Source organism: Oncorhynchus kisutch, linkage group LG27, assembly GCF_002021735.2.
Source record: "Oncorhynchus kisutch isolate 150728-3 linkage group LG27, Okis_V2, whole genome shotgun sequence".
In the NCBI taxonomy this organism is placed as follows: domain Eukaryota; kingdom Metazoa; phylum Chordata; class Actinopteri; order Salmoniformes; family Salmonidae; genus Oncorhynchus; species Oncorhynchus kisutch.
This window is the reverse complement of record NC_034200.2, coordinates 4,949,327-4,976,498: the sequence shown is the minus strand read 5'-3', so window position 1 is coordinate 4,976,498 and position 27,172 is coordinate 4,949,327. Positions and strand designations below refer to the sequence as shown.

Here is a 27,172-nt window from a genome sequence, read left to right as displayed (position 1 = left end):
TCACAGTGCCATCCGTTTTGTCACTAAAGCACCTTATACCACCCACCACTGCGACTTGTATGCTCTAGTCGGCTGGCCCTCGCTACATATTCGTCGCCAGTCCCACTGGCTCCAGGTCATCTACAAGTCCATGCTAGGTAAAACTCTGCCTTATCTCAGTTCACTGGTCACGATGGCAACACCCATCCGTAGCACGCGCTCCAGCAGGTGTATCTCACTGATCATCCCTAAAGCCAACACCTCATTTGGCCGCCTTTCGTTCCAGTACTCTGCTGCCTGTGACTGGAACGAATTGCAAAAATCGCTGAAGTTGGAGACTTTTATCTCCCTCACCAACTTCAAACATCAGCTATCTGAGCAGCTAACCGATCGCTGCAGCTGTACATAGTCTATTGGTAAATAGCCCACCCATTTTCACCTACCTCATCCCCATACTGTTTTTATTTATTTACTTTTCTGCTCTTTTGCACACCAATATCTCTACCTGTACATGACCGTCTGATCATTTATCACTCCAGTGTTAATCTGCAAAATTGTAATTATTCGCCTACCTCCTCATGCCTTTTGCACACATTGTATATAGACTCCCCCTTTTTTTTCTACTGTGTTACTGACTTGTTAATTGTTTACTCCATGTGTAACTCTGTGTTGTCTGTTCACACTGCTATGCTTTATCTTGGCCAGGTCGCAGTTGCAAATGAGAACTTGTTCTCAACTAGCCTACCTGGTTAAAAAAATGTGAATTTAAAAAAAAAAAAAAAAAAAAAAAAAAAAAATCATAGTAATGAATGAATGTTATTGACTTACCTTTACTGTCCTTATTTGTCATTCAAGAGGAAATTCTTTCCACAGTTCATAACAGTTACGCTTATACAGTACATCAACAACCCTCTGTCTCCACCATCACCACCCCTCCCCTTATACATTCATAACAGTAAACAGGGAATTTGATTTTGGAATCAAGTACTTGTGAGATTTGCGCCTACGCTACACCTCGGTCCAATAACACTGTCTAATAACCCAGACTGACATTACAACACAAGGGTTGAATAAGGTGGAGGTTTATTCAGATCAAGTACAGCGAGTGATACCAGAGTCAGATGAGTTATACCATGTTTTCCATGTTAAAATAGGCAATATTTTAAAGAGGTTTAATGAGATACCTTTTATAGTTCATCAGTTGTCATTGGAGGTGTTGTGACATCCGACAGAGAGCAATATCACCACACCTCCCCATAGTTGGAGGGAGGACGGAGGACTAGGGAATGGCCCTATAGCTGGATGGAGGACTAGGCAAGGTATATCACCACACCTCCCCATAGTTGGAGGGAGGACGGAGGACTAGGGAATGGCCCTATAGCTGGAGGGAGGATGGAGGACTAGGCAAGGTATATCACCACACCTCCCCATAGTTGGAGGGAGGATGGAGGACTAGGGAATGGCCCTATAGCTGGAGGGAGGATGGAGGACTAGGCAAGGTATATCACCACACCTCCCCATAGTTGGAGGGAGGACGGAGGACTAGGGAATGGCCCTATAGCTGGAGGGAGGATGGAGGACTAGGCAAGGTATATCACCACACCTCCCCATAGTTGGAGGGAGGACGGAGGACTAGGGAATGGCCCTATAGCTGGAGGGAGGATGGAGGACTAGGCAAGGTATGTCACCACACCTCCCCATAGTTGGATGGATGACGGAGGACTAGGGAATGGCCCTATAGCTGGATGGAGGACTAGGCAAGGTATATCACCACACCTACCTATAGTTAGAGAGAGGACGGGGTCTTGGGAATGGCCCTATAGCTGGAGGGAGGATGGAGGACTAGGCAAGGTATATCACCACACCTACCTATAGCTAGATGGAGGACTAGTGAAGGGCCAAGACAACAGTGGTGGTCATAATGGATCAAATCCAATCAAAATGTTTTGGTCACATACACATGGTTAGCAGAAATGCTTGTTATTCTAGTTCCGACAGTGCAGTAATATCTAACAAGTAATCTAAAAATTCCCCAACAACTAACTAATACACACAAATTTAAAGTGGTGAATGAGAATATGTACATATAAGTATATGGATGAGCGATGGCCAAGCAGCATAGGCAAGGTGCAATAGATGGTATAAAATACAGTATATACAGTTGAAGTCGGAAGTTTACATACACTAATGTTGTAGTCATTAAAACTCGTTTTTCAACCACTCCACAAATTTCTTGTTAACAAACTATAGTTTTGGCAAGTCGGTTAGGACATCTACTTTGTGCATGACACAATAAATGTGTTCAACAATTGTTTGCAGACAGATTATTTCACTTATAATTCACTGTATCACAATTCCAGCGGGTCAGAAGTTTACATAAACTAAATTGACTGTGCCTTTAAACAGCTTGGAAAATTCCAGAAAATGTCATGGCTTTAGAAGTTTCTGATAGGCTAATGACATCATTCGAGTCAATTGGAGGTGTACCTGTGGATATATTTCAAGGCCTACCTTCAAACTCAGTGCCTCTTTGCTTGACATCATGGGAAAATCAAAAGAAATCAGCCAAGCCCTCAGAAGAAAATGGTAGACCTCCACAAGTCTGGTTCCTCATTGGGATAAATTTCCAAATTCCTGATGGTACCACGTTCATCTGTACAAACAATAGTATGCAAGTATAAACACCATGGGACCACGCAGCTGTCATTCCGCTCAGGAAGGAGACGCGTTCGGTCTCCTAGAGATGAATGTATTTGATGCGAAAAGTTTAAATCAATCCCAGAACAACAGCAAAGGACCTTGTGAAGATGCGGGAGGAAACAGGTACAAAAGTATCTATATCCACAGTAAAAACGAGTCCTATATCGACATAAGCTGAAAGGCCACTCAGCAAGGAAGAAGCCACTGCTCCAAAACCGCCATAAAAAAGTCAGACTACGGTTTGCCACTGCACATAGGGACAACGATCATACTTTTTGGAGAAATGTCCTCTGGTCTGATGAAACAAAAATAGAACTGATTGGCCATAATGACCATCGTTATGTTTGGGGTAGGCTTGCCAGCCGAAGAACACCATCCCAACCGTAAAGCACGGGGGTGGCAGCATCATGTTGTGAGGGTGCTTTGCTGCAGGAGCGACTGGTGCTCTTCACAAATAGATGGCTTAGGAAAATGACGGTAGATGGTAGATGGTAGGAAAATGACAAATTTTGTGGATATATTGAAGCAACATCTCAAGACATCAGTCAGGAAGTTAAAGCTTGGTTGCAAATGGGTCTTCCAAATGGACAATGACCCCAAGCATACTTCCAAAGTTGTGGAAAAATGGATTATGGACAACAAAGTCAAGCTATTGGAATAGCCACCACAAAGCCCTGACCTCAATCCCATAGAACATTTAACATTTGTGGGCAGAACTGGAAGAGCGTGTGCGAGCAAGGAGGCCTACAAACCTGACTCCGTTACACCAGCTCTGTCAGGAGGAATGGGCCAAAATTCACCCAACGTGACCTAAGACAGGGAAATTTTACTAGGATTAAATGTCCGGAATTGTGAAATACTGGTTTAAATGTATTTGGCTTAGGTGTATGTAAGCTTCCGACTTCAACTGTACATTTGATATGGGTAATGTAAGATATGTAAACATTATTAAAGTGGAATCATTTAAATTGGAATTGTTTAAAGTGACTAGTGATCCATTTATTAAAGTGTCCAGTGATTGTAGGCAGCAGCCTGTCTGAGTTAGTGATTGCTGTTAAGCAGTCTGGTGGCCTTGAAATAGAAGCTGTTTTTCAGTCTCTCGGTCCCAGCTTTGATGCACCTGTACTGACCTCGCCTTCTGGATGATAGCGGTGTGAACAGGCAGTGGCTCGGGTGGTTGTTGTCCTTGATGATCTTTTTGGCCTTCCTGTGACATCGGGTGGTGTAGGTGTCATGGAGGGCAGGTGGTTTGCCCCCGGTGATGCGTTGTGCAGACCTCTGGAGACCCTCTGGAGAGCCTTGCAGTTGAGAGCGGTGCAGTTGCCGTACCAGGCTGTGATTCAGCCTGATGGGATGCTCTCGATTGTGCATCTGTAGAAGTTTGTCAGGGTTTTGGGTGACAAGTCAAATTTCTTCAGCCTCCTTAGCTTGAAGAGGCGCTGTTGCGCCTTCTTCACCACACTGTCTGTGTGGGTGGACCATTTCAATTTGTCTGTGATGTGTACACCCAGGAACTTAAAACTTTCCACCTTCTCCACTGCTATCTCTTCCATGTGGATAGTGGAGTGCTTCCTCTGCTGTTTCCTGAAGTCCCAGATCATCTCCTTTGTTTTGACGATGTTTAGTGAGCACAGAATACAGTGAAGTTAAACAATATTAGTGATATTATGTCTTGAATATTCCCCATTTTAGCCTATACTATTAGAAATGTGTGGGGCGTTATTTAAAGGAGAAGCTTTAAGTTTGAGGACACACAAAGACTGAAATTATTGGTGGCAGGCATTTGCCAGAGGATAAAAAATTAGAGCCTTAGAAGTTAGTCAATACAGAATAGTGTGGTTTGAGATGCTGTTAAATTAGACAGTAGTCTTGAACATACATTTTACTGTATATCAAATTTACAGAGAGCAGACAGGGCTTTCCACAGACATGCAGGATGCTGTGTTTATCTACTGTAAGGAACACCCCCTATGGAGACTCCAGACAGCCTTTGTTGGTTAGGTGGCTGGAGCCTGGATGTAAACTGAACTCAAAATCTAGGACAATCATATCTCCTGGAATTAGAGTGGCAGTAGGGTTTCTCTATTCTCTTCTTTGAACCACTGGTGGTGTCTGATACATGCACACAGACACAGACAACAAAGGCTGCAGTGTCTCTGTCTCTGAATCTGTCTCAGGTAGCACAGGGGTCACACTTGGGCTGGGTTCTAATTGTTGAATAGCTTTATATCTCATTATCCTATGCATTCCCAGCAAACATGTCCACATTGGCACAATGTTTGCCTATGTAGGCTGCCAATATTGGGCCAATGCGCCTTTGTTCATCGACTCCACGTAGGCATTGAGTGTGGCCCAGTTTTGCCCAGTGTTGGCAGCCCATATTAGGTGAAGACAGCCCTCACTTTGCCTGAACAAAGCTTTTCCCAGCAAACATACCCACATTGGCCCAATGCGGACCAAAATATTGGCCCCATGTAGGCTGCCCACATTGGGCCGATGCTCTTTTTCTATTTAATATGAATGTATTTATTTATATAATTTATTCATTGCAATTTAGTTCAATGCATAAATTGCATAGTTTTCAAGCCTTAAAGTTATATAAGGAACATGATACATTGTATCAGAAATACAACCAAGTTGTTACTATCCTACATATGTTTTTACAAAAGTGTATTTGGGTGATATTTATCATATACAGTGCATTCGGAAAGTATTCAGACTCCTTGACTTAAAAACATCCCCACAGCATAATGCTGCCACCCCCATGCTTCACCGTAGGGATGGTGCCAGGTTTCCTCCAGACATGATGCTTGGCACTCAGGCCAAAGAATTCAATCTTGGTTTTTTTCAGACCAGAGGATCTTGTTTCTCATGGTCTGAGAGTCCTTTAGGTGCCTTTTGGCAAAGTCCAAGCGGGCTGTCATGTACCTTTTACTGAGGAGTGGCTTCCATCTGGCCACTCTACCATGAAGGCATTTGGTTGAGTGCTGCAGTGGTGGTTGCCCTTCTGGAAGCTTCTCCCATCTCCACAGAGAAACTCTGGAGCTCTGTCAGAGTGTCCATTGGGATCTTGGTCACCTCTCTGACCAAGGCCCTTCCCCCCCCCTGATTGCTCAGTTTGGCCGGGCGGCCAGCTCTCTAGAAAGAGTCTTGGTGGTTCCAAACTTCTTCTTGATGGAGGCCACTGTGTTCTTGAGGACCTTCAATGCTGCAGAATTTGTTGGTACCCTTCCCCAGATCTGTGCCTCGACACTATCCTCTATGGACAATTCCTTCAACCTCATGGCTTGGTTTTTGCTCTGACATCCACTGTCAACTGTGGGACCTTTATATAGACTGGTGTGTGTCTTTCCAAATCATGTCCAATCAATTGAATTTACCACAGGTGGACTCCAATCAAGTTGTAGAAACATCTCGAAATTGAGCTCAGGTGCATCCTATTTCCATTGATCATCCTTATCAATGGAAACAGGATGCACCTGAGCTCAATTTCGAGTCTCATAGGAAAGGGTCTGAATACTTACAGTACCAGTCAAATGTTTGGACACACCTACTCATTCAAGGGTTCTTCTTTATTTTGTACTATTTTCTACATTGTAGAATAACATTGAAGACATCAGAACTATGAAATAACACATGTGGAATCTTGTAGTAACCAAGTAGTCACCTAGAATGCATTTCAATTAACAGGTGTGTCTTGTTAAAATTGTTAGAAGTTAATTTGTGGAATTTCTTTCCTTATTGCGTTTGAGCCAGTCAGTTGTGTTGTGACAAGGTAGAGGTGGTATACAGAAGATAGCCCTATTTGGTAAAAGACCAAGTCCATATTATGGCAAGAACAGCTCAAATAAGCAAAGAGAAACGACAATCCATCATTACTTTAAAACATGGTCAGTCATTCTAGAAAAGTTTAAGAACTTTGAAAGTTTCCTCAAGTGCAGTCGCAAAAACCATCAAGCGCTATGATGAAACTGGCTCTCATGAGGACCGCCACAGGAAAGGAAAACCCAGAGTTATCTCTGCTGCAGAGGATAAGTTCATTAGAGTTACCAGCCTCAGAAATTGCAGCCCAAAGAAATGCTTCACAGAGTTCAAGTAACAGACACATCTCAACATCAACTGTTCAGAGGAAACTGTGTGAATCAGGCCTTCATGATCGAATTGCTGCAAAGAAACCACTACTAAAGGACACAAATGAAAGGAAGAGACTTGCTTGCGATTTTTGGTTTAAACCGCCGTGTCTGTGAGACGCAGAGTAGGTGAATGGATGATTTCCACATGTGTGGTTCCCACCGTGAAGCATGGAGGTGGTGGTATGATGGTGCTTTTCTGGTGACCCTGTCGGTGTGTCCAAACTTTTGACTGGTACTGTATGTATGTAAGGTATTTCTGTTTTTGTTCTTTAATACATTTGCAAAAATGTCTAAAAACCTGTTTTCACTTTGTCATTATGGGATATTGTGTGTAGATTGCTGAGGATTGTTTTTATTTAATCCGTTTTAGAATAACGTAACAAAATGTGGAAAAAGTCAAATGGTGTGAATACTTTCCGAAGGCACTGTACACTGTATACATCACATGTGACCCGTAATAAGACTCTCCGGTTAATGTGATGAAAGTCACATCTATGTGTGATGACCTGAGGTGGTGGGCCGGGTACAATAGAGAATTTCTGAGAGGATTTCTGAGAGGATGAAAAGATGTCCTTGAATACAGTGTCACAGAGATCATGCATCCATATACAGTAGATGGCATCAATGTTCTCCTTGTCGGACAAGTTTTAGATAGATACCAAACATGGCTGCAGTAGTATTACATATTCCAATAATCAGTCCGCTTGATACTGTAACAGAAAGACATTTTGGCCCCTCTGCAGGGTCAGGGCTGACTAGCCCCTACAAGTATTTTGTTGGGCCATTTGAGATGGGGCCAGAGGTGACAGACAGCACATAGTTCAGGGCTGAGCCTACAAAGAAAAACTGTTTAATTTCTCATATGTCAAATGCACTTATTTAAGTATGTTTAAAGACTTCATCATTGGTAGTGTACAAGATTTAAAAAAATGTTTTTACATCACACAAGACTTGAACTGGAATGACACTCTAAGTGACGGTTGCACAAAACGAACTGTATGCAAACCCAAATATTCTAATGAGCCCCCACTTCCAGCTGGGCTTGGTGTGCGCTAGCCTGTGTTGGGCTTGCTGTGGGCTAGTCCCTGTTGGGCTTGGTATGGGCTGGCCTGTTTTGCTATGGTGTGCGCTTGCCTGTGTTGGGCAGGGGTGGCCTAGCCTGTGTTAGGAAGCGTGTAGGCTAGCCCATGTTGGGCTGATGTGGCATTGTTGTGGACTAACCCATCTTGGGCTGGTATGGGCTTGGTGTGGGCTAGCCTGTGCCCACCTTTCCAATCTGAATACCCACATGGGGCCAATGGGGTCATGTTTTCTGAGGCCCTTCCTATTCCCCTATGTGTCATTTTCTAGTTTTCTTTGTCTCCTTGCCTATTTTACAGTCACCTCTTCACCTCTCTGTCTCTATGGAGGTCTGTGTAGGAGCGTAGGAGCCAAGTGTTTTAGCACCTGCTCAGTTTGTGACCATGAGAGATGAAGGCCAGAGACCAACTCATTAGAGAGCTGGCCGGAGAGACAAATGAAGAACCCCAAGCCCAGGGGATCCCACCCCCTCTGAGCACCCTCCCTGTCAGCCCCCCTGATAGCCCTCCTGACAATGCCCCCACACCCACTGAAGACATACACAAGTCACAGATTGTACTCCTTTTGTACTCAAACAGGAAATATATACAAGAAAATTAACTTTTTCCCAAACACACTGTCACTAAACTCTGGTGTCCAAACACCCAGCACACCCTAGACCTTCTGTGTGGGGACAACCTAGGGTCACTCAGCCACATAATAATACACACAGGCACAAATGACCTGAGAGCATAGCAGGAAAGGGTGGCCACAGCACTCAAGGGAGTGATTGAAAAAGCTTATTCTACGTTCCCCCATGGACAAGTGGTTATCTCCACCCTGCTACCACGAAAAGACTTCCACCCTGATACCATACAGCGGGTAAACGCAGGTATTTCCTGTGACTGTGCCTCAAAACCAAATGTTTACCTGGCCCACCACTACACCCTGGACTAGAACAGCCTTTATGATCAGGCCCACCTATAGGCAGCAGTGCCCACCACTCCACCCTGGACTTGAACAGCCTCTATGACCAGATCCACCTATAGGCAGCAGTGCCCACCACTCCACCCTGGACTAGAACAGCCTTTAGGACCAGGTCCACCCTGGACTAGAACAGCCTTTATAACCAGGTCCACCTATAGGCAGCAGTGCCCACCACTCCACCCTGGACTTGAACAGCCTTTAGGACCAGGTCCACCTATAGGCAGCAGTGCCCACCACTCCACCCTGGACTAGAACAGCCTTTAGGACCAGGTCCACCTATAGGCAGCAGTGCCCACCACTCCACCCTGGACTTGAACAGCCTTTAGGACCAGGTCCACCTATAGGCGGCAGTGCCCACCTTCGCCAAGACCCTAAAGGACATCACCCATCAACCGCAGCCCCAACACTTCACACAGAAGCAACGGATCAACAGACACCCTGCCCAGACCAGCGGAACCACAGCACCACCAGCCACACCAGCCACACCCCCACCCCAACCACTCAAACCCCCCCCCCCCCAAACCAACCATGCCCAAACCCCTTATAGGCTCCCTCAGATCAGACCTATGCCCTTCCTGCCCACCCCATGCCCCCCACACCCGCAAAGAGGGCCTCAACATGAAAGTCACACATAAGCCCAGGCCGTGAGTAGGCATACAGTCCCAACCCCCATGCGTACACTAGCCCAAGCCAATGGCAAGTACCAGCTGCTCAGCAGGCTCTGCTCACAGTTACTGGTCTGAGGTCAAGCCATACAACTAACAACATTGGAAACTTTTTGGAACACAAAGCCTTCACCATCTCATCCTGGCCTGAGGTCATCTGCCTTTGGCCTAAAGAGCAGGAACTTGGACTTCTCCAAAGAAATTAGAAATACAGACATTGCCATGCTACAGGAAACATGGTATAGAGGAGATGGATCCACTGGTTGCCCTCTAGGTTACAGAGAGGTAGTCCCATCCACCAAACTACCAGGTGTGAAACAGGGAAGGGACAAATGCATTTCAGCATTTAAGTCAAATAAAAAACATGAGCTGGCGCACACCCAGAGAAAATGATTTTATGTTGAGGTGCTGACTAACAGGGAATAAACTATAAGCTACAACAATACAGAGAGTCGGCACAGTGATGCCGAAACGTTGGTGATTTACCCAATAAATGACTGGGAGTTTATATATAGAGTGTGCGACTCTCTTTATTTTTATAGCATTTAAATTAACCCAGGGATTTACACTGAGTGTACAAAACATTAGGAACACCTTCCTAATATTGAGTTGCACCCCCCTTTTGCCCTCAGAACAGCCTCAATTTGTCTGCATGAACTACAAGGTGTCGAAAGCGTTCCACAGGGATATGCTGGCCCATGTTGACTCCAATGCTTCTCACAGTTGTGTCAAATTGTCTGGATGCCCTTTGGGTTGTTGACCGTTCTTGGTATACATGAAAAAGGGAAAGGAGAGCCGCACACTCTAGGAGCTCAGATGCAATAATTGAATAACCAACGTTTCGACAGACAAGCTGTCTTCATCAGGGTATAATGACCATTCTTGATGAAAAACCCAGCAGCGACACACTCAAAGCGGTGCACATGGCACCTATTACCATACCCCGTTCAAAGGCACCTATTACCATACCCCGTTCAAAGGTGCCTATTACCATACCTCGTTCAAAGGCACCTATTACCATACCCCGTTCAAAGGTGCCTATTACCATACCCCGTTCAAAGGCACCTATTACCATACCCCATTCAAAGGCACCTATTACCATACCCCGTTCAAAGGCACCTATTACCATACCCCGTTCAAAGGCACCTATTACCATACCCCGTTCAAAGGCACCTATTACCATACCCTGTTCAAAGGCACCTATTACCATACCCCGTTCAAAGGCACTTTTGTCTTGCCCATTCACCCTCTGAATGGCACACATAAACAATCCATGTCTCAATTCTCTCAAGGCTTAAAAATCCTTCTTTAACCAGTCTCCTCCCCTTCATCTACACTGATTGAAGTATATAAAACAGGGGACATCAATAAGGGATCACCTGGTCAGTCTATGTCAGGGAAAGAGCAGTGTATAAATCTGTTTCTTAGTGTTTCACCAAGACAATAAATGTTGTATGTTGTAAATGTTGTCCAATTATCCTTTCAAAGCTATATTTCATACCACACTTTTTCATACCAAAAATAATCAATCAATCATTAATCACTCAATCCACGTGATCTCTCTAGGTCCAGTGCTATGATCCAGAGGCAGACACCTGGGCGCTAAGGGCAAGCATCCCCATCGCTAAGCGCTGCATCACGGCGGTCTCCCTGAACAACCTGATCTATGTGTCAGGTGGTCTAACCAAGTCTATCTTCTGCTACGACCCTGCGGAGGACTACTGGATGCACGTGGTGCACACCTTCAGCAAACAGGTAAGGATTTCATTTATGGCACAGAGACACTGGAAATTCTGTTTCATTTCGACTTCAGAGCTGCTATGAGGGTTTGCGCGTAACAATGGTCTATGAAAACAAATACAATGTTGACCTTACATCCTAACTGGAGCTTTTTGATTTCACAAAAATAAGTTGTTTTTGTTTTGTCAAGCCCCTGATAAGTCAACCGTGGTGAGGCATATTTCGCTGACTCTCTCGCTCTCTCTCGCTCTCTCTCTCTGTCTCTTGCTCTCTCTTGCTCTCTCCTTTCCCTCTCGCTCGCTCGCTCACTCTCTCTCTCTCTCTCTCTCGCTCTCTCTCTCTCTGTCTCTCTCTCTCTCTCTGTCTCTCTCTCTGTCTCTCTCTCTTGCTCTCTCTCTCTCTGTCTCTCTCCTTTCCCTCTCGCTCGCTCACTCTCTCTCTCTCTCTCTCTCTCTCTCTCTCTCCTTTCCCTCTCTTTCTCTCTCTCTCTCTCTCTCTCTCTCTCTCTCTCTCTCTCTCTCTCTGTCTCTCTCTCTCTTGCTCTCTCCTTTCCCTCTCGCTCACTCTCTCTCCTTTCTCTCTCTCTCTCTCTCTCTCTCCTTTCCCTCTCTTTCTCTCTCTCTCTCTCTCTCTCTCTCTCTCTCTCTCTCTCTCTCTCTCTCTCCTCTCTCTCTCTCTCTCTCTCTCTCTCTCTCTCTCTCTCTCTCTTCTCTCTTCTCTCTCCTTTCCCTCTCTTTCTCTCTCTCTCTCTCTCTCTCTCTCTCTCTCTCTCTCTCTCTCTCTCTCTCTCTCTCTCTCTCTCTCTCTCTCTTGCTCTCTCCTTTCCCTCTCGCTCACTCTCTCTCCTTTCCCTCTCTCTCTCTCTCTCTCTCTCTCTCTCCTCTCTCTCTCTCTCTCTCTCTCTCCAGGAGAGCTGTGGAATGTCGGTGTGTAATGGGAAGATCTTCATCCTGGGTGGGCGGGGTGAGAACGGCGAGGCCTCTGACTCCATCCTGTGTTACGACCCGGCAACGGGCATCATCACCGGCGTGGCGGCCATGCCTCGCCCCATCTCTTACCACGGCTGTGTCACCATCCATCGTTACAACGAGAAGTTCCACCACCGGCCCTGACCCCACAAACACACACACAAACACACAGGCTTGTACATAAACATGCTTTAAAAGACATTCACTCACACAAAAAGATTCTTCAGACACGCGCTCTCTAAAAAGGGTGCAGATAGACATGCACACACTGTCAACCCTTTTTTTCCCTCTCAAGCAACTAATTTAGAAATTCAGACCACAGCCCCAGTTTCAGTTTCACTTGTTTCCTTATTGTCCCATGAAGCAACACTCTGGTGCTGGTATTGTGGTATTCCTGCTATGCTACTCCTGATCCATCTATGCCTGCCAGTTGACTTTGTTAGGGTGGTTGTTCAATGGAAAACCAAACCATAGACTGGCTGGTATGCCTCCAGACACCACTATGTCTGTGTTTAGATAGAGCCTTCATGGAGCCTGTGACAGGATCAGATCAGAGCAGGCAGACATGCGCCAGGGTTGTGGCGGTCATGACATTTTGTCGGCCGGTGATTTTCAAGCAAATAACTGCCGGTGTCATGGTAATTAACCGTTAATTAACATAAACACATTTAGCATCTCCTGGCTTCCACTCATAGCCTACAAGCCACTGATGCAGATCCATTTAATATGGCCTACATCTTCACAATTAATCCATAATTTATTTTAGACAGGTCTAAAGAAACATGATATGAAGAAACCACCACTCTCAAAAGGGACCGCAAATGTGATTATGATTGTAATGCTTTATTATCTTCCCCAAACTTGGAACTCACAAGCAGCCTATGTATGTCAGTTATTCTCCACACCGGTTGTAAAGGGGATTCATGTGCTTCATTCTAAGAAGTTATAGGACCACTTGAGTTGTAATACTAACCTTATCAAAACATATAGCCCTATGGGCTAGGCTACATGAGGTGTGATACTAACCTTATCAAAACATATAGGCCTATGGGCTAGGCTACATTAGGTGTGCGACTATGATTTGAAAAAGTCGCCAAAAAAGGCATACACTGTTTCCTGTCTTACTGGACACACTGGGCATCATTCACAAGTGATAATACACCATTCACAAGTGATAATATTGTTATCAGACTATTCTTAATTTGTTATCAGACTATTCTTAATTTTTGTCTTTACTGTACATATACTAAATAATATATGTGTGAAATTAGTTTTGATTTTGAATGAACCATTATCATACACTTGTCTCAGAATAGGGGCAGGGGAAAAATATGTGTCATCTATGCAGTTAAATAGCGAATGGAGGACTCTTTTCCCCTGGTTAATTTTCATGCCTGCCAGGTAGGCTGTACTCCTGTTGTAAAGATAAGCATTGTGCTTAATATTAGGAAGGTTGAGAAATACATTTAGTAGGCCTAGTCTATAGAAAACTGATGGAAGCCTCCTCTTTTTAGTAGAAGCCATCACTCTGTTTTCTCACACAATTGCATAGCCTATAGAAATTATGCGAAACGTCAGCTCATGGTCTCTCATGAAGTGTTTGATTTGATTTTCCGATCACATTTGCATTGATGTTAGAGTGATTATAGGGACAATAGAGTGCTGAGTACCAGGCAGTTAGCAAGTTTGGTAGGCTACTAATGACCACCAGCAGCATCAGGGCGCAGTTTTGGAGAAGCCTAGTTACCGTGACTAAACAGTCACGTGTAATTTGACTGCGGTCATGACTTGTGAACAGCGGTAATATGGTCACTGTAACAGCCCTAGACATGCCTAGCAGCAGTGTGTAGGCCACATGCATTCTTGTGCCAGTAGCAGCTCCTCATCTCCTCTTCCTAAGAACCAGAGATAGTCTATATCTGCACATCAAAGAGCACAATCTTTGATGGACAGATAGGGAGTCGTGATAGTGGATGAAACAAAGTGTTGCTTTTAGAGATTATCTCCTTAATCTTCAGGTGTTCAGGTGGACAAGTACTGACAGATAGTGAATTGTGATAGTGAACAGGAAAGCTTTGATTCAGACTTTGAGAGAAATTCATAGGAATCTGCCACTGAATGACAAGGGGTGGTACAGTAATTCTTAGAACCCCGTTTTAAAAGGCAATATGCATTCCAACCATCTTAAAATGGCCTCCTCTTTCTTCGTAACCACTTGATAGTATCATGGAAATTGGAACAGTATCATGGAATGTATCAAGCACCTGGATGCCAGAGGGTAGGAATGTGGTTCCATGACTTCAATTTTATATGTCGTTAAGCAGTGATTGTTTGGTATAAAACAAAACAAGCTGGCCTATGCTTATCCAAAAACAGAGGCCATGTCCAAATAGAACGAAACGTCTTATTTTCATTGTCTTCTTTTGTCTCATTGCCACTCATTTCAAATGACATTCATTTTAGGAAGCTACCTCCTGCTGTGGTCTGAACTCTGATTCCGCTGACTCCTATTTCCTTTTCCTGTTAGAGGTTCCCTTACTTACTCTTTCCATATCATCTCTTTCCTCTTCTCATATCCTACCTCTTATCACTGACACTTTCATCATAATTCCCTTGAATCTTTGCTATACACACACACACGCACACACACACTGATTTTTTTGTTGTTGTTCAATTTATTAAATTATATTTGTCTTTCTAACTTTGGATATGTGTGCTGATTGTATACCTTGTGCTTGGTGGTGTGGTTGTTGCTACATAGAGTTTAGATAGTTGGTTTGGATGTTGGGTGTGTGGGTGATTTAGTCAATATCAGCAGGGCCGTTTTCTAGCATTTTGGGGGCCCAAAGCGAGATTTGGTTTGCAGAGAGCAAATGTTGCATTGTTAAAGCAAATTTCATGCAGTTCTACACATTTTGCCATGGGTTGGGGGCCCAATAGCGGCCGCTTATGTCGCGTGTGCCAAGAAACAGCACTAGATATCAGATGCCTTAGTAGATGAAATCTCAAAGACTGTTATAAGTGAGTGGTATATTGGGTGATTGTTATTATATGTAAACCAGTTATAGCTTTATATCATAACAGTCTGTTTACTATTGTGCTGCTTACCCAGTGGCCTTGCCTCATATATGCAAATTCTATAGAACTCTGTGCCATACATAGACAATGGCACCTCTCACCTGTATACTCATACAATGTATAGCTCATGTACACAATGTAGCTCGGGGTAACCATGGAAACCTCCAGGTGTGTGTGCCGTGGGCTTTACCGAGCTGACACCTGTGTATTAACTCATAGGATATGATTGAGTGGTAATTGTAAGTCTTGATTCTGGTCAGTAACGACTTTTGTGTCGTTAGAATAAGAGATGAATTGCTGTGAATTGATGTATTGCTGTGATACGGTGACGTTGAGGCCTTCTCTTTGCCACATTTTTATTCAAATGTTCTGTCATCCTTGTTTGCATGTGGTTTGTGTCTTTTTGCAGTTTTTTTTGTATCTGAGAGCCCCAATTGTGCACTTTTACTATTATATCACAATGTAAATATGTATTTTCTTTTATTACTGTATCAGTAAATGCTATTTGCTTTCATGTGACGTATGTGAGTGGGGTGAATGGAGCCTGTCAGCGCCTCGTACTGGTCTGCCTGTAATATGTAATATACTATAATATGTCAGATCAAGATCAACACAGGGAGAGAAAGAGGGGGAGGGGGTAGAGGAACATGCACTACGTTATTGGGTCAAGGGTAAGGAACTGTTTTGTTTCTCAATGATGTTTTTACTAAATAAATCCAAATGAAAGAAAATGTGAGGCATGTTGGTTTAATCTGCATTCCAGTGCTTTGTTGAGCGAGAGAGACTTGTTGTTTCTTGTTGTGGTGGCGAATGCTGGGATTGTGTGTGTTGTTGATGAGTGATGCTTGTTTTTGACAGTCTACCACAGGTAAGTCGTCTGCTCTATATTGGATGACTCTCAAGGGGAGAAGTGATTGAAGGATGTAAATGCAGAGTTAGGCATTTGGCCCAGATCAAATCCCTAAGGTGATGTTTTGAACTTGCTTTCATGGGAACCCTGGATTTGAGCTATGGATATTGATGAATTTGTATAGCCTACAGTACTTGTGTACAAGATGAGGGCTAGTTCCACCTAGAGAATGCAATCCTTTGTGCCTGGAATAAGACAATATTGGATTAAAATCTGTCTTTCTGATATTAAAGAAACAACATTACATTAAAGTATGTATGATGTGATATTCAAATCTCTCTTTCGCCTTGGTTCTTCTGTTTCTTCTGAAAATTAGCGTGGACTGTCTGAGCTATAGTATGTCGGACTGTAATTGCTGGCTTGTGTAAATGAAGCATCAATAAAGTTATTCTCTATACTGAACGTGGTGTGCAGTTCTTATATGACATATTGCAATACAATACAGTGGGGCAAAAAGGTATTTAGTCAGGCACCAATTGTGCAAGTTCTCCCACTTAAAAAGATGAGAGAGGTCTGTAATTTTCATCATAGGTACACTTCAACTATGACAGACAAAATGAGAAAAAAAATCCAGAAAATCACATTGTAGGATTTTTTATGAATTTATTTGCAAATTATGGTGGAAAATAAGTATTTGGTCACCTACAAACAAGCAAGATTTCTGGCTCTCACAGACCTGTAACTTCTTCTTTAAGAGGCTCCTCTGTCCTCCACTCGTTACCTGTATTAATGGCACCTGTTTGAACTTGTTATCAGTTTAAAAGACACCTGTCCACAACCTCAAACAGTCACACTCCAAACTCCACTATGGCCAAGACCAAAGAGCTGTCAAAGGACACCAGAAACAAAATTGTAGACCTGCACCAGGCTGGGAAGACTGAATCTGCAATAGGTAAGCAGCTTGGTTTGAAGAAATCAACTGTGGGAGCAATTATTAGGAAATGGAAGACATACAAGACCACTGATAATCTCCCTCGATCTGGGGCTCCACGCAAGATCTCGCCCCGTGGGGTCAAAATGATCACAAGAACGGTGAGCAAAAATCCCAGAATTACAAGGGGGGACCTAGTGAATGACCTGCAGAGAGCTGGGACCAAAGTAACAAAGCCTACCATCAGTAACACACTACGCCGCAAAGGACTCAAATCCTGCAGTGCCAGACGTGTCCCCCTGCTTAAGCCAGTACATGTCCAGGCCCGTCGGAAGTTTGCTAGAGTGCATTTGGATGATCCAGAAGGAGATTGGAAGAATGTCTTATGGTCAGATGAAACCAAAATGTAACTTTTTGGTAAAAACTCGTCGTGTTTGGAGGACAAAGAATTCTGAGTTGCATCCAAAGAACACCATACCTACTGTGAAGCATGGGGGTGGAAACATCATGCTTTGGGGCTGTTTTTCTGCCAGGACGACTGATCCGTATAAAGGAAAGAATGAATGGGGCCATGTATCGTGAGATTTTGAGTGAAAACCTCCTTCCATCAGCAAGGGCATTGAAGATGAAACGTGGCTGGGTCTTTCAGCATGACAATGATCCCAAACACACCGCCTGGGCAACGAAGGAGTGGCTTCGTAAGAAGCATTTCAAGGTCCTGGAGTGGCCTAGCCAGTCTCCAGATCTCAACCCCATAGAAAATCTTTGGAGGGAGTTGAAAGTCCGTGTTGCCCAGCAACAGCCCCAAAACATCACTGCTCTAGAGGAGATCTGCATGGAGGAATGGGCCAAAATACCAGCAACAGTGTGTGAAAACCTTGTGAAGACTTACAGAAAACGTTTGACCTCTGTCATTGCCAACAAAGAGTATATAACAAAGTATTGAGAAACTTTTGTTATTGACCAAATACTTATTTTCCACCATAATTTGCAAATAAATTCATTAAAAATCCTACAATGTGATTTGTCTGTCATAGTTGAAGTGTACCTATGATGAAAATTACAGGCCTCTCACACTTTTTAAGTGGGAGAACTTGCACAATTGGTGGCTGACTAGATACTTTTTTGCCCCACTGTATAACATAACATAGTTTAAAAAACATCAGTGGCAGCAATACTATGGTATAGTGCAAATGTAGTAGATAAAACAACCCATACATGTTGGAAGTGTGAAACTATGCTGTCTTATAAGCACAGTGATCAGAATAATGTAAAGATATTTACCTGCCTGCCACCCCCACTTACCTACAGACTGGAGCAGAGGAATTACACTAGTATTAAACACTATACAGGCTATTACAGTGGTGTTTACCTGTCAATCATCTAAGGGAAGTTGCCTAGGGGAGAAGTTACACGGAAATGCCTTATCACATTTCAATCACATTATGACAGCAAAATACAGTGCATTTGGAAAGCATTCAGACTGCTTGACTCTTTACACATTGTGTTACGTTACTGCTATAATGTTTCAGGTAAGTCCCAGATGCAGGAACGTCGAACTAACAACAGTTTATCCGACAGGTCAAGGGTAGGCAGGGGTCAGTAATCCAGATAGGTGGGGTACAGGTAGAGGACGGCAGGCTCAGGTTGGCAGAGGTCAGTAATCCAGATAGGTGGGGTACAGGTAGAGGACGGCAGGCTCAGGGTAGGCAGAGTTCAGTAATCCAGATAGGTGGGGTACAGGTAGAGGACGGCAGGCTCAGGGTATGCAGAGGTCAGTAATCCAGATAGGTGGGGTACAGGTAGAGGACGGCAGGCTCAGGGTAGGCAGAGTTCAGTAATCCAGATAGGTGGGGTACAGGTAGAGCACGGCAGGCTCAGGGTAGGCAGAGTTCAGTAATCCAGATAGGTGGGGTACAGGTAGAGGACGGCAGGCTCAGGGTAGGCAGAGGTCAGTAATCCAGACAGGTGGGTTAAAGGTAGAGGACGGCAGGCAGGCTCAGGGTAGGCAGAGTTCAGTTATCCAGATAGGTGGGTTAAAGATACAGGACGGCAGGCAGGCTCAGGGTAGGCAGAGGTCAGTAATCCAGACAGGTGGGGTACAGGTAGAGGACGGCAGGCAGACTCAGGCTCAGGGCAGGCAGAAAAACCGGGAAAACAGGAACAATCGAGAGACAGGAACAGAGGGAAAAACACTGGTAGGCTTGACGAAACAAGTCAAACTGGCAACAGATAAACAGAGAACACAGGTATAAATGCACAGGGGATAATGGGGAAGATGGGCAACACCTGGAGGGGGGTGGAGACAATCACAAATACAGGTGAAACAGATCAGGGTGTGACAACGGCCTTATTCTAAAATGGAATAAATAATAGTTTTTACTCATCAATCTACACACATTACCCCATAATGACAGAGCGAAAACAGGTTTTTAGAAATCTTTGCAAATGTATTACAAATAAAAACATAAATGTTACTTACATAAGTATTCAGACCCTGCATCCTGTTTCCATTGATTGTCTTGGTGTTTCTACAACTTCACTGGAGACCACCTGTGGTAAAGTGAATTGATTGAAAAATAAAAAGAGAGCTGCACACTCTAGGAGCTCAGATGCAATAATTGAATAACCTAATAACCAATGTTTTGACAGACAAGCTGTCTTCATCAGAGTATAGACAGCTTGTCTGTCGAAACGTTGGTTAGAGATTGTTAAATTATTGCGTCTGAGCTTCTAGAGTGTGCGTCTCTCCTTATCTTTTTCAAGTATTCTACTCCGCTAGCCAGCACTTCACCGTAACAGGTGTGTGTTTTTTTCGCCTCCAAATTCAATTGATTGGACATGATTTGGAAAGGCACACACCTGTCTCTATAAGTTGACAGTGCATTTCCGAGCAAAACCAATCCATGAGGTCAAAATAATTGTCTGTAGAGCTCCGAGACAGGATTCTGTTGATGCACAGATCTGGGGAGAACCTGATGGTCACCCTGACAGAGCTCCAGAGTTCCTCTGTGAAGATAGGAGAACCTTCCAGAAGGACAACCATCTATGCAGCACTCCACCAACCAGGCCTTTATGCTAGAGTGGCCAGACGGAAGCCAATCGTCAGTAAAAGGCACATGATAGCCCACTTTGAGTTTGCCAAAAGGCACCTAAAGGACTCTCAGACCATAAGAAACAAGAATCTCTGGTCTGATGAAACCAAGATTGAACTCTTTGGCCTGAATGCCAAGCGTCACATCTGGAGGAAACCTGGCACCATCCCTACAGTGAAGCATGGGGGTGGCAGCATCATGCTGTGCGGGTGTTTTTCAGTGTCAGGGACTGGGAGACTAGTCAGGATCGGGGAAAGATTAAATTAGCAAAGTACAGAGAGATTCATGATGAAAACCTACTCCAGAGCGCTCAGGACCTCAGACTGGGGCGAAGGTTCACCTTCCAAACGGACAATGACCCTAAGCACACAGCCAAGACAATGCAGGAGTGGCTTCGGGACAAGTCTCTGAATGTCCTTGAGTGGCCCATCCAGAGCCCGTACTTGAACCTGATCGAACATCTCTGGAGAGACCTGAAAATAGCTATGCAGCAACGCTCCCCATCCAACATGACAGAGCTTGAGAGGTTCTGAAGAGAAGAATGGAGAAACTCCCCAAATACAGGTGTGCCAAGCTTGAAGCGTCATAACCAAGAAGACTCAAGGCTGTAATCGCTGACAAAGGTGCTTCAACAAAGTACAAAGTAAAGGGTCTGAATATTTATGTAAATGTGATATTTCAGTCTTTATTTTTTATAATAAAAAATAAAAAACTATTTTTTCTTTTTCTTTATGGGGCATTGCTTGTAGATTGGTGAGAGAAAAAAATGAACTATTTAATCCATTTTAGAATAAGGCTGTAACGTAACAAAATGTGGAAAAGCTGAAGGGGTCTGAATACTTTCCAAATGCACTGTACATCTGAAAACAACTAAACAACAACAAGGATGCTAAATACACCAATATTCTGGAGAATAATTCCACTACTTTGGAAAATGTTTATTGTGGCTTCATACTTTATTCATGGGTTTCTGGTTTGTTCTTGGCAATTTCACATAGGCTACACATGTGAACGCATATGTTGCTAAACCAAGATGATGTTTCACTTAACGGATGTTTACTCTCATGGGGAACCATCTGTTGTGCTGGCAGTCTGGTGGTTGGCTGTGGATCTGTTGGGGCAGTGTGCGAATTGGAGTGGGTCCAGGGTGTCTAAGATTATGGTGTTGATGTGTGTCATGACGAGCCTTTCGAAGCACTTCATAATTACAGATCACAGATAGTCATTTAGGCAGGTTACCTTGGAGTTATTGGGAACAAGGACAATAGTGGCAGTTTGAAACATGTTGGGATTACAGATGATTATTATTTAAGATAAGCATACCACTATTGCCCAGGATTCAATTCCTTTTATGTTTATTCTAATGTTGAGGCATTACATCAAAACCTCAGACATTTTTAAAAACAGTGTCTCAAAGGTTTATGAAGATCAATTTGTATCTATGACATCTTTACAATTAACCTGACTGTGTGATCTAATAAATTCAGTCTGTGATGCAGACATTTGGCACCAGTTTGCGATTCTTCTCACATCTCATCTCACCCACATGCACTGTTTCAGGGCATATTTATACAATATGGTTAGGGTTACTGTACCAAACAGATGTGGAACAAGCCAGATTGTTTTCTATTTGATATACAAATAAATCAAGTAGGATATGGTCTTGACATTAGAAACCCTTGGCCACTGTATTGTGTGTTTACAAACTATTTGAAGTGGGTAAAGCTGACTGCGTCTTTTGAGGGAAAGCAAAGGGCCAACAAGAAAAGTAAAGATTTTTCAATAACTTCTTGATTGTGTGTGATGTGTTTTATGACATTAGTTACATTATTTCCCTATTTCTTCAGTTTGAAGTTAAATTATTATAAGGATACTGTACAGTGTAAGGCAGGTCACTGTATTCAGTGCAGTCTGGATTATGATTCTGTTTTCTAGTGCCCCCCTCTGGTTCATCGCAGGAATCGCAAGGCCCAACTGTTTGCAGGCGAATGCCATGGGGCTAGCTCGAGACTCTACAAACCAAGCAAAACATTAACAAACATAGATAGCTAGCTTTGAATGAAAACTCACTTTATATAGCAACGTCCGCAGAAAAGTAATTATTAAACTACAGAAGCGGGCGTATCGGCTTGCTTGCAAACAGAATCACAACACACGTTCAGCTAGCTAGTTAGCCTGCTAGCAACTTTCTCCAGCACGCCTCCCAGTTCCTGCACCACGAGCGTGAGGTAGGGTAAACTGTCGAACATTGGGGTATGTTGTGAGAGTGGGTAAACTATTCCAATATAATGTTATCGTAATGGCTAAATGTACCATAGATGACTGCATTGTCAAGTTTGGTAGCAAAGTGTTTTCACAAATCACTGGTGTACCACGAAACAATGCTAGCTAGCTGCTCGCTAATAACGTCGTTACTGTAGTTCAAAGGCCTTTCTAGACATCAGGGTCGAGTAGCAGAGTGATCCGACATGCTCCATGTTATGCTAGCTAGCATTTAGCACCTACATAGCTATGCTTAATGCTACATTTTTGCATAGATCTCCAGTTAGATGGCTGGCTAGCTAGTTAGCTAGCTAACTAGCTAGATATATGCTACATTAGAACATCTAGCTAGCAACTGTACATATAATTTAGCAAAGGTAAAAATCTATAACCATTCAATAGAATGCCATGTTTTGTGGGGTTTGTTGTTGGAAACGGGCAATGTTTTTTATTTTCTGTTAGCACTTATTCCCCTTTTGACATATTATGCTAGCTAACATGCTAGGCTAGCAGGTGCAGTGATTTCATACATTATTGTTTGTGAACTGCACAAATACCATGTAGGGAAATGTAATAAACTTATAACAAGCTAGGTTGTTATTTGATTACCTGGAATAATATTGAGAACTCAGCAATTGTTGCTGCTACAAGATAAAAAGCTTACTGCCAGCATCTTCTCCATTTTAGTTAGTGATAAATATATCTAGCATATATCATAGAGCAAGCAACAGGGACATGGTTACCAGAGCACAGCGGTTGAATTTACACATTGCCGTTGTCTATCTCTATCTCTCAGTCAATCATGTCGGGCATCAAGAGGAAGATTGAAGACAAGGACCCAGACTATGAAGACATCTCACAGGTTCAGGAGAACAAGCGACACAAAGTAGTGGAACAAAATGGTAAGACTAGAAGTTCTACAACCCATGCTATTGTACTATTAAAGCCTTCCTGTACTTGTGAACTTAGGCTGTATGGACAATTGCTGGTTCACAGTATCTTTAGGATGATGCTAACATGTGACCTAGCTCACTCTGTCTGCGTTTTCATACTTTTTTGAAACTTGCCAGCGAGGGAAGCTACGGTGCAGAAGATTGAGGCCATTATCAAAGACCAGTTCTCTTTGGAGATGAAGAACAAAGAACATGAGATCGAAGTGATCGGACAGGTAACTGTTAACCTCATCTACTGAATGAGTATCATGTCACCATACATGAATCATATCAGAACCATGAGGGTACAAAAGTACAAACACCTTAAATGCATGCAAAGACAAACACTCTGTTTTCATGTTTATTACCTTTAATTGTGTGTAATTACAATGTACAATATAGAGCTGGGATGATAAACCAAAAATTACTGACACCGAAATCACCTTCACTTTACCAAAGCATTTTGCTCAGTAATTTACAGTGATTTTGCTGTCCAACGTTCCTGTAGATTGTTCCACAACCATAATTTGGTCAACATTAATAGCCTATGCATTATGCTGATTCCTGCTATGAAATTATCTGCCTGTCCCTGTTTTGGCTGCTGTGTGAGCAAGCCACTCTCACTTCCTCTCCCCACTGTGCGCACCGAGGAGGAGGGAGAGATGCGTTGGGAAAAATAAATTTTTCAAGGCAACTACTGTTCTAGTTAGAGAGAGTAGAGGCACAGCTTTCTGTGAGTATATCATGTACAGTTGAAGTCGGAAGTTTACATACATCTTAGCCAAATACATTTAAACTCCGTTTTTCACAATTCCGGACATTTTAATCCTAGTAAAAATTCCCTGTCTTAGGTCAGTTAGGATCACCACTTTATTTTAAGAATGTGAAATGTCAGAATAATAGGAGAGAGAATTATTTATTTCAGCTTTTATTTATTTAATCACATTCCCAGTGGGTCAGAAGTTTACATACACTCAATTAGTATTTGGTAGCATTGCCTTGAAATTGTTTAACTTGGGTCAAATGTTTTGGGTAGCCTTCCACAAGCTTCCCACAATAAGTTGGGTGAATTTTGGCACATTCCTCCTGACAGAGCTGATGTCACTGAGTCAGGTTTGTAGGCCTCCTTGCTCGCACACGCTCTTTCAGTTCTGCCCACACATTTTCTATAGGATTGAGGTCAGGGCTTTGTGATGGCCACTCCAATACCTTGACTTTGTTGTCCTTAAGCCATTTTGGAAGTATGCTTTGGGTCATTGTCCATTTGGAAGACCCATTTGCGACCAAGCTTTAACTTCCATAACATAATTTTCCTACCTCATGATGCCATTATTTTGTGAAGTGCACCAGTCCCTCCTGCAGCAAAGCACCCCCACAACATGATGCTGCCACCCCCGTGCTTCACGGTTGGGATGGTGTTCTTCGGCTTGCAAGCCTCCCCCTTTTTCCTCCAAACATAACGATGGACATTATGGCCAAACATTTCTATTTTTGTTTCATCAGAGGACATTTCTCCAAAAAGTACAATCTTTGTCCCCATGTGCAGTTGCAAACCGTAGTCTGGCTTTTTTATGCCGGTTTTGGAGCAGTGGCTTCTTCCTTGCTGAGCAGCCATTCAGGTTATGTCGATATAGGAGTCGTTTTACTGTGGATATAGATACGTTTGTACCTGTTTCCTCCAGCATCTTCACAAGGTCCTTTGCTGTTGTTCTGGGATTGATTTGCACATTTCGCACCAAAGTACGTTCATCTCTAGGAGACAAAACACGTCTCCTTCCTGAGCGGAATGACGGCTGTGTGGTCCCATGGTGTTTATACTTGCGTACTATTGTTTGTACAAATGAACGTGGTACCTTCAGGTGTTTGGAAATTGCTCCCGAGGATGAACCAGACTTGTGGAGGTCTACCATTTGTTTTCTGAGGTCTTGACTGATTTCTTTTGATTTTCCCATGATGTCAAGCAAAGAGGCACTGAGGTTGAAGGTAGGCCTTGAAATACATCCACAGGTACACTTCCAATTGACTCAAATGATGTCAATTAGCCTATCAGAAGCTTCTAAAGCCATGCTATCATTTTCTGGAATTTTCCAAGCTGTTTAAAGGCACAGTCAACTTAGTGTATGTAAACTTCTGACCCACTGGTATTGTGATACAGTGAATTATAAGTGAAATAACCTGTCTGTAAACAATTGTTGGAAAAATTACTTGTGTCTTGCACAAAGTAGATGTTTTAACCGACTTGCCAGAACTATAGTTTGTTAACAAAACATTTGTGGAGTGGTTAAAAAACTAGTTTTAATGACTACAACCTAAGTGTATGTAAACTTCTGACTTCAACTGTATTTCTCACCTGTTAATATTGAGTTCATGGTACTAGGGTTGGGTGATGTCAACCTTTGTCCTATCGTGATTATGTACCCTTAAAACATAGTGATATATAATAATAATTATGGTAATAATAATACATTGGACTAATATAGTACTTTTCAAGGACCCAAAGTCACTTTACAATTTTAGAAATGAGAAAGAAAAAACAAAATAGGAGTCAAAACTAAACATGACTAAACAATACATGAATATAGAGAGGGGTGGACTCAAAGAGGGGAAAGAGTGTGTTGTGTTAGTGTATGGGGAGGGTTGGGATTTGGATATGAACCCAGTATGGGGTTAGGATACCATCCCGGTTTAGGGTAAGGGTTTGGTTAGGGTGCTGCTCAGTATGGTGAAGAGAGGAGTGTATTTTTGGGGGGGAGGATTAAGGGTATACGGTGCACTTGAAAAGTATTCAGACCCCTTCACTTTTTCCACATTTTGTTTCCTTACAGCCTTATTCTAAAATGGATTAAATCAAACATTTTCCTTATCAGTCTACACACAATACCCCATAATGACATGAAAAAAGCACATTTATTGAAATAGGCTACAGCAAATAGGAATAGGCAAATGACTCACAATGTCACTTGTGCGCTGCGAGACTCAGTCAAGTTCAAATCCACATTTTCTTTGTAAACAACAGGTAGCCTAACAGTGAAATGCTCTCTCACGGGCCATTCTCAACAATGCAGAGAGAAAAATATAGAAAATAATACACAATGAGTAACGATCACATCACAGTGTCGTCACCATCGACGATGGCTGTCAATCATTGTCGATAGACAATGTTATTGTAATATCGGCCAACCCTACATGGTGCCACTTTACTACCTGAGTAGGCTATGTAGCATGGTGTTGATACGCCTGCGGAGCTGATCAGAGCATGCCATTTGTCGATAATAGGCCTACATCAGTTAGGCCCAGTGCTTGAAAGTTTTTGTCAGACATTGTATTTATTGATAGATGAATCAATTAGCTTACATGGCTATCTAGCAACAAGATCATATTTCGAGTAATCAACCTATCTAAAGAGTTCCCACTTCCTCAGGTGGTGAATAATAGGTGTAGCCTAGGTCAATATGCACAAAGATGTCGAACAATTCATCTCCGCAGAGCCAGAAATAAGTTGGATCATTTTGGATCCTGTTTAGACAGGTTGCACATCCAAATATCAATAATGTTTTTCCTGGATATGTTAGATGCAATAGCTTACCTTTTGAGTCATAGGCTACCATCTCAGTAGTCTTACTTGGCACTGGAAAAAAATTGTCTAGACCCCTGCCGCTAATGCAAAGTAGTAACTGTCCATAAAAAATAGTGTGTTGTATTTGTTGGTATCGAGCAAAATAGTTACATTTATTGCGATATGAATTTTTGTCCATATCTCCCAGCTCTAATACAATACTACTTTATTGTCCAT

At 43.0% G+C, this 27,172-nt stretch overlaps 2 protein-coding genes across 5 annotated transcripts in view; both read left to right on the top strand.

Annotated features, from left to right (window-relative positions):
- LOC109871921 (kelch-like protein 24) overlaps nucleotides 1-16,621 on the top strand; it is a 77,105-nt gene extending 60,484 nt beyond the window's left edge. For both annotated transcript variants that reach the window (XM_031806799.1, XM_031806798.1), the window contains 2 exons: nucleotides 11,090-11,278; nucleotides 12,172-16,621. In XM_031806799.1, coding sequence (XP_031662659.1) covers nucleotides 11,090-11,278; nucleotides 12,172-12,375 — 393 coding nt within the window. In that variant the 3' untranslated portion in view covers nucleotides 12,376-16,621. The remainder of the gene's footprint in view (nucleotides 1-11,089; nucleotides 11,279-12,171) is intronic.
- Nucleotides 16,622-22,132: 5,511 nt separating this feature from the next.
- The window catches only part of yeats2 (YEATS domain containing 2), a 77,973-nt gene continuing 72,933 nt past the window's right edge, over nucleotides 22,133-27,172 (top strand). For 2 of the 3 annotated variants that reach the window (XM_031806733.1, XM_031806732.1), the window contains exons 1-2: nucleotides 23,250-23,349; nucleotides 23,518-23,615. In XM_031806733.1, the coding sequence (XP_031662593.1) occupies nucleotides 23,250-23,349; nucleotides 23,518-23,615 (198 nt within the window). Of the gene's footprint in view, nucleotides 22,414-23,243; nucleotides 23,350-23,517; nucleotides 23,616-27,172 lie in introns of those variants that run through there. The other variant, XM_020462711.2, reaches the window with a different exon arrangement.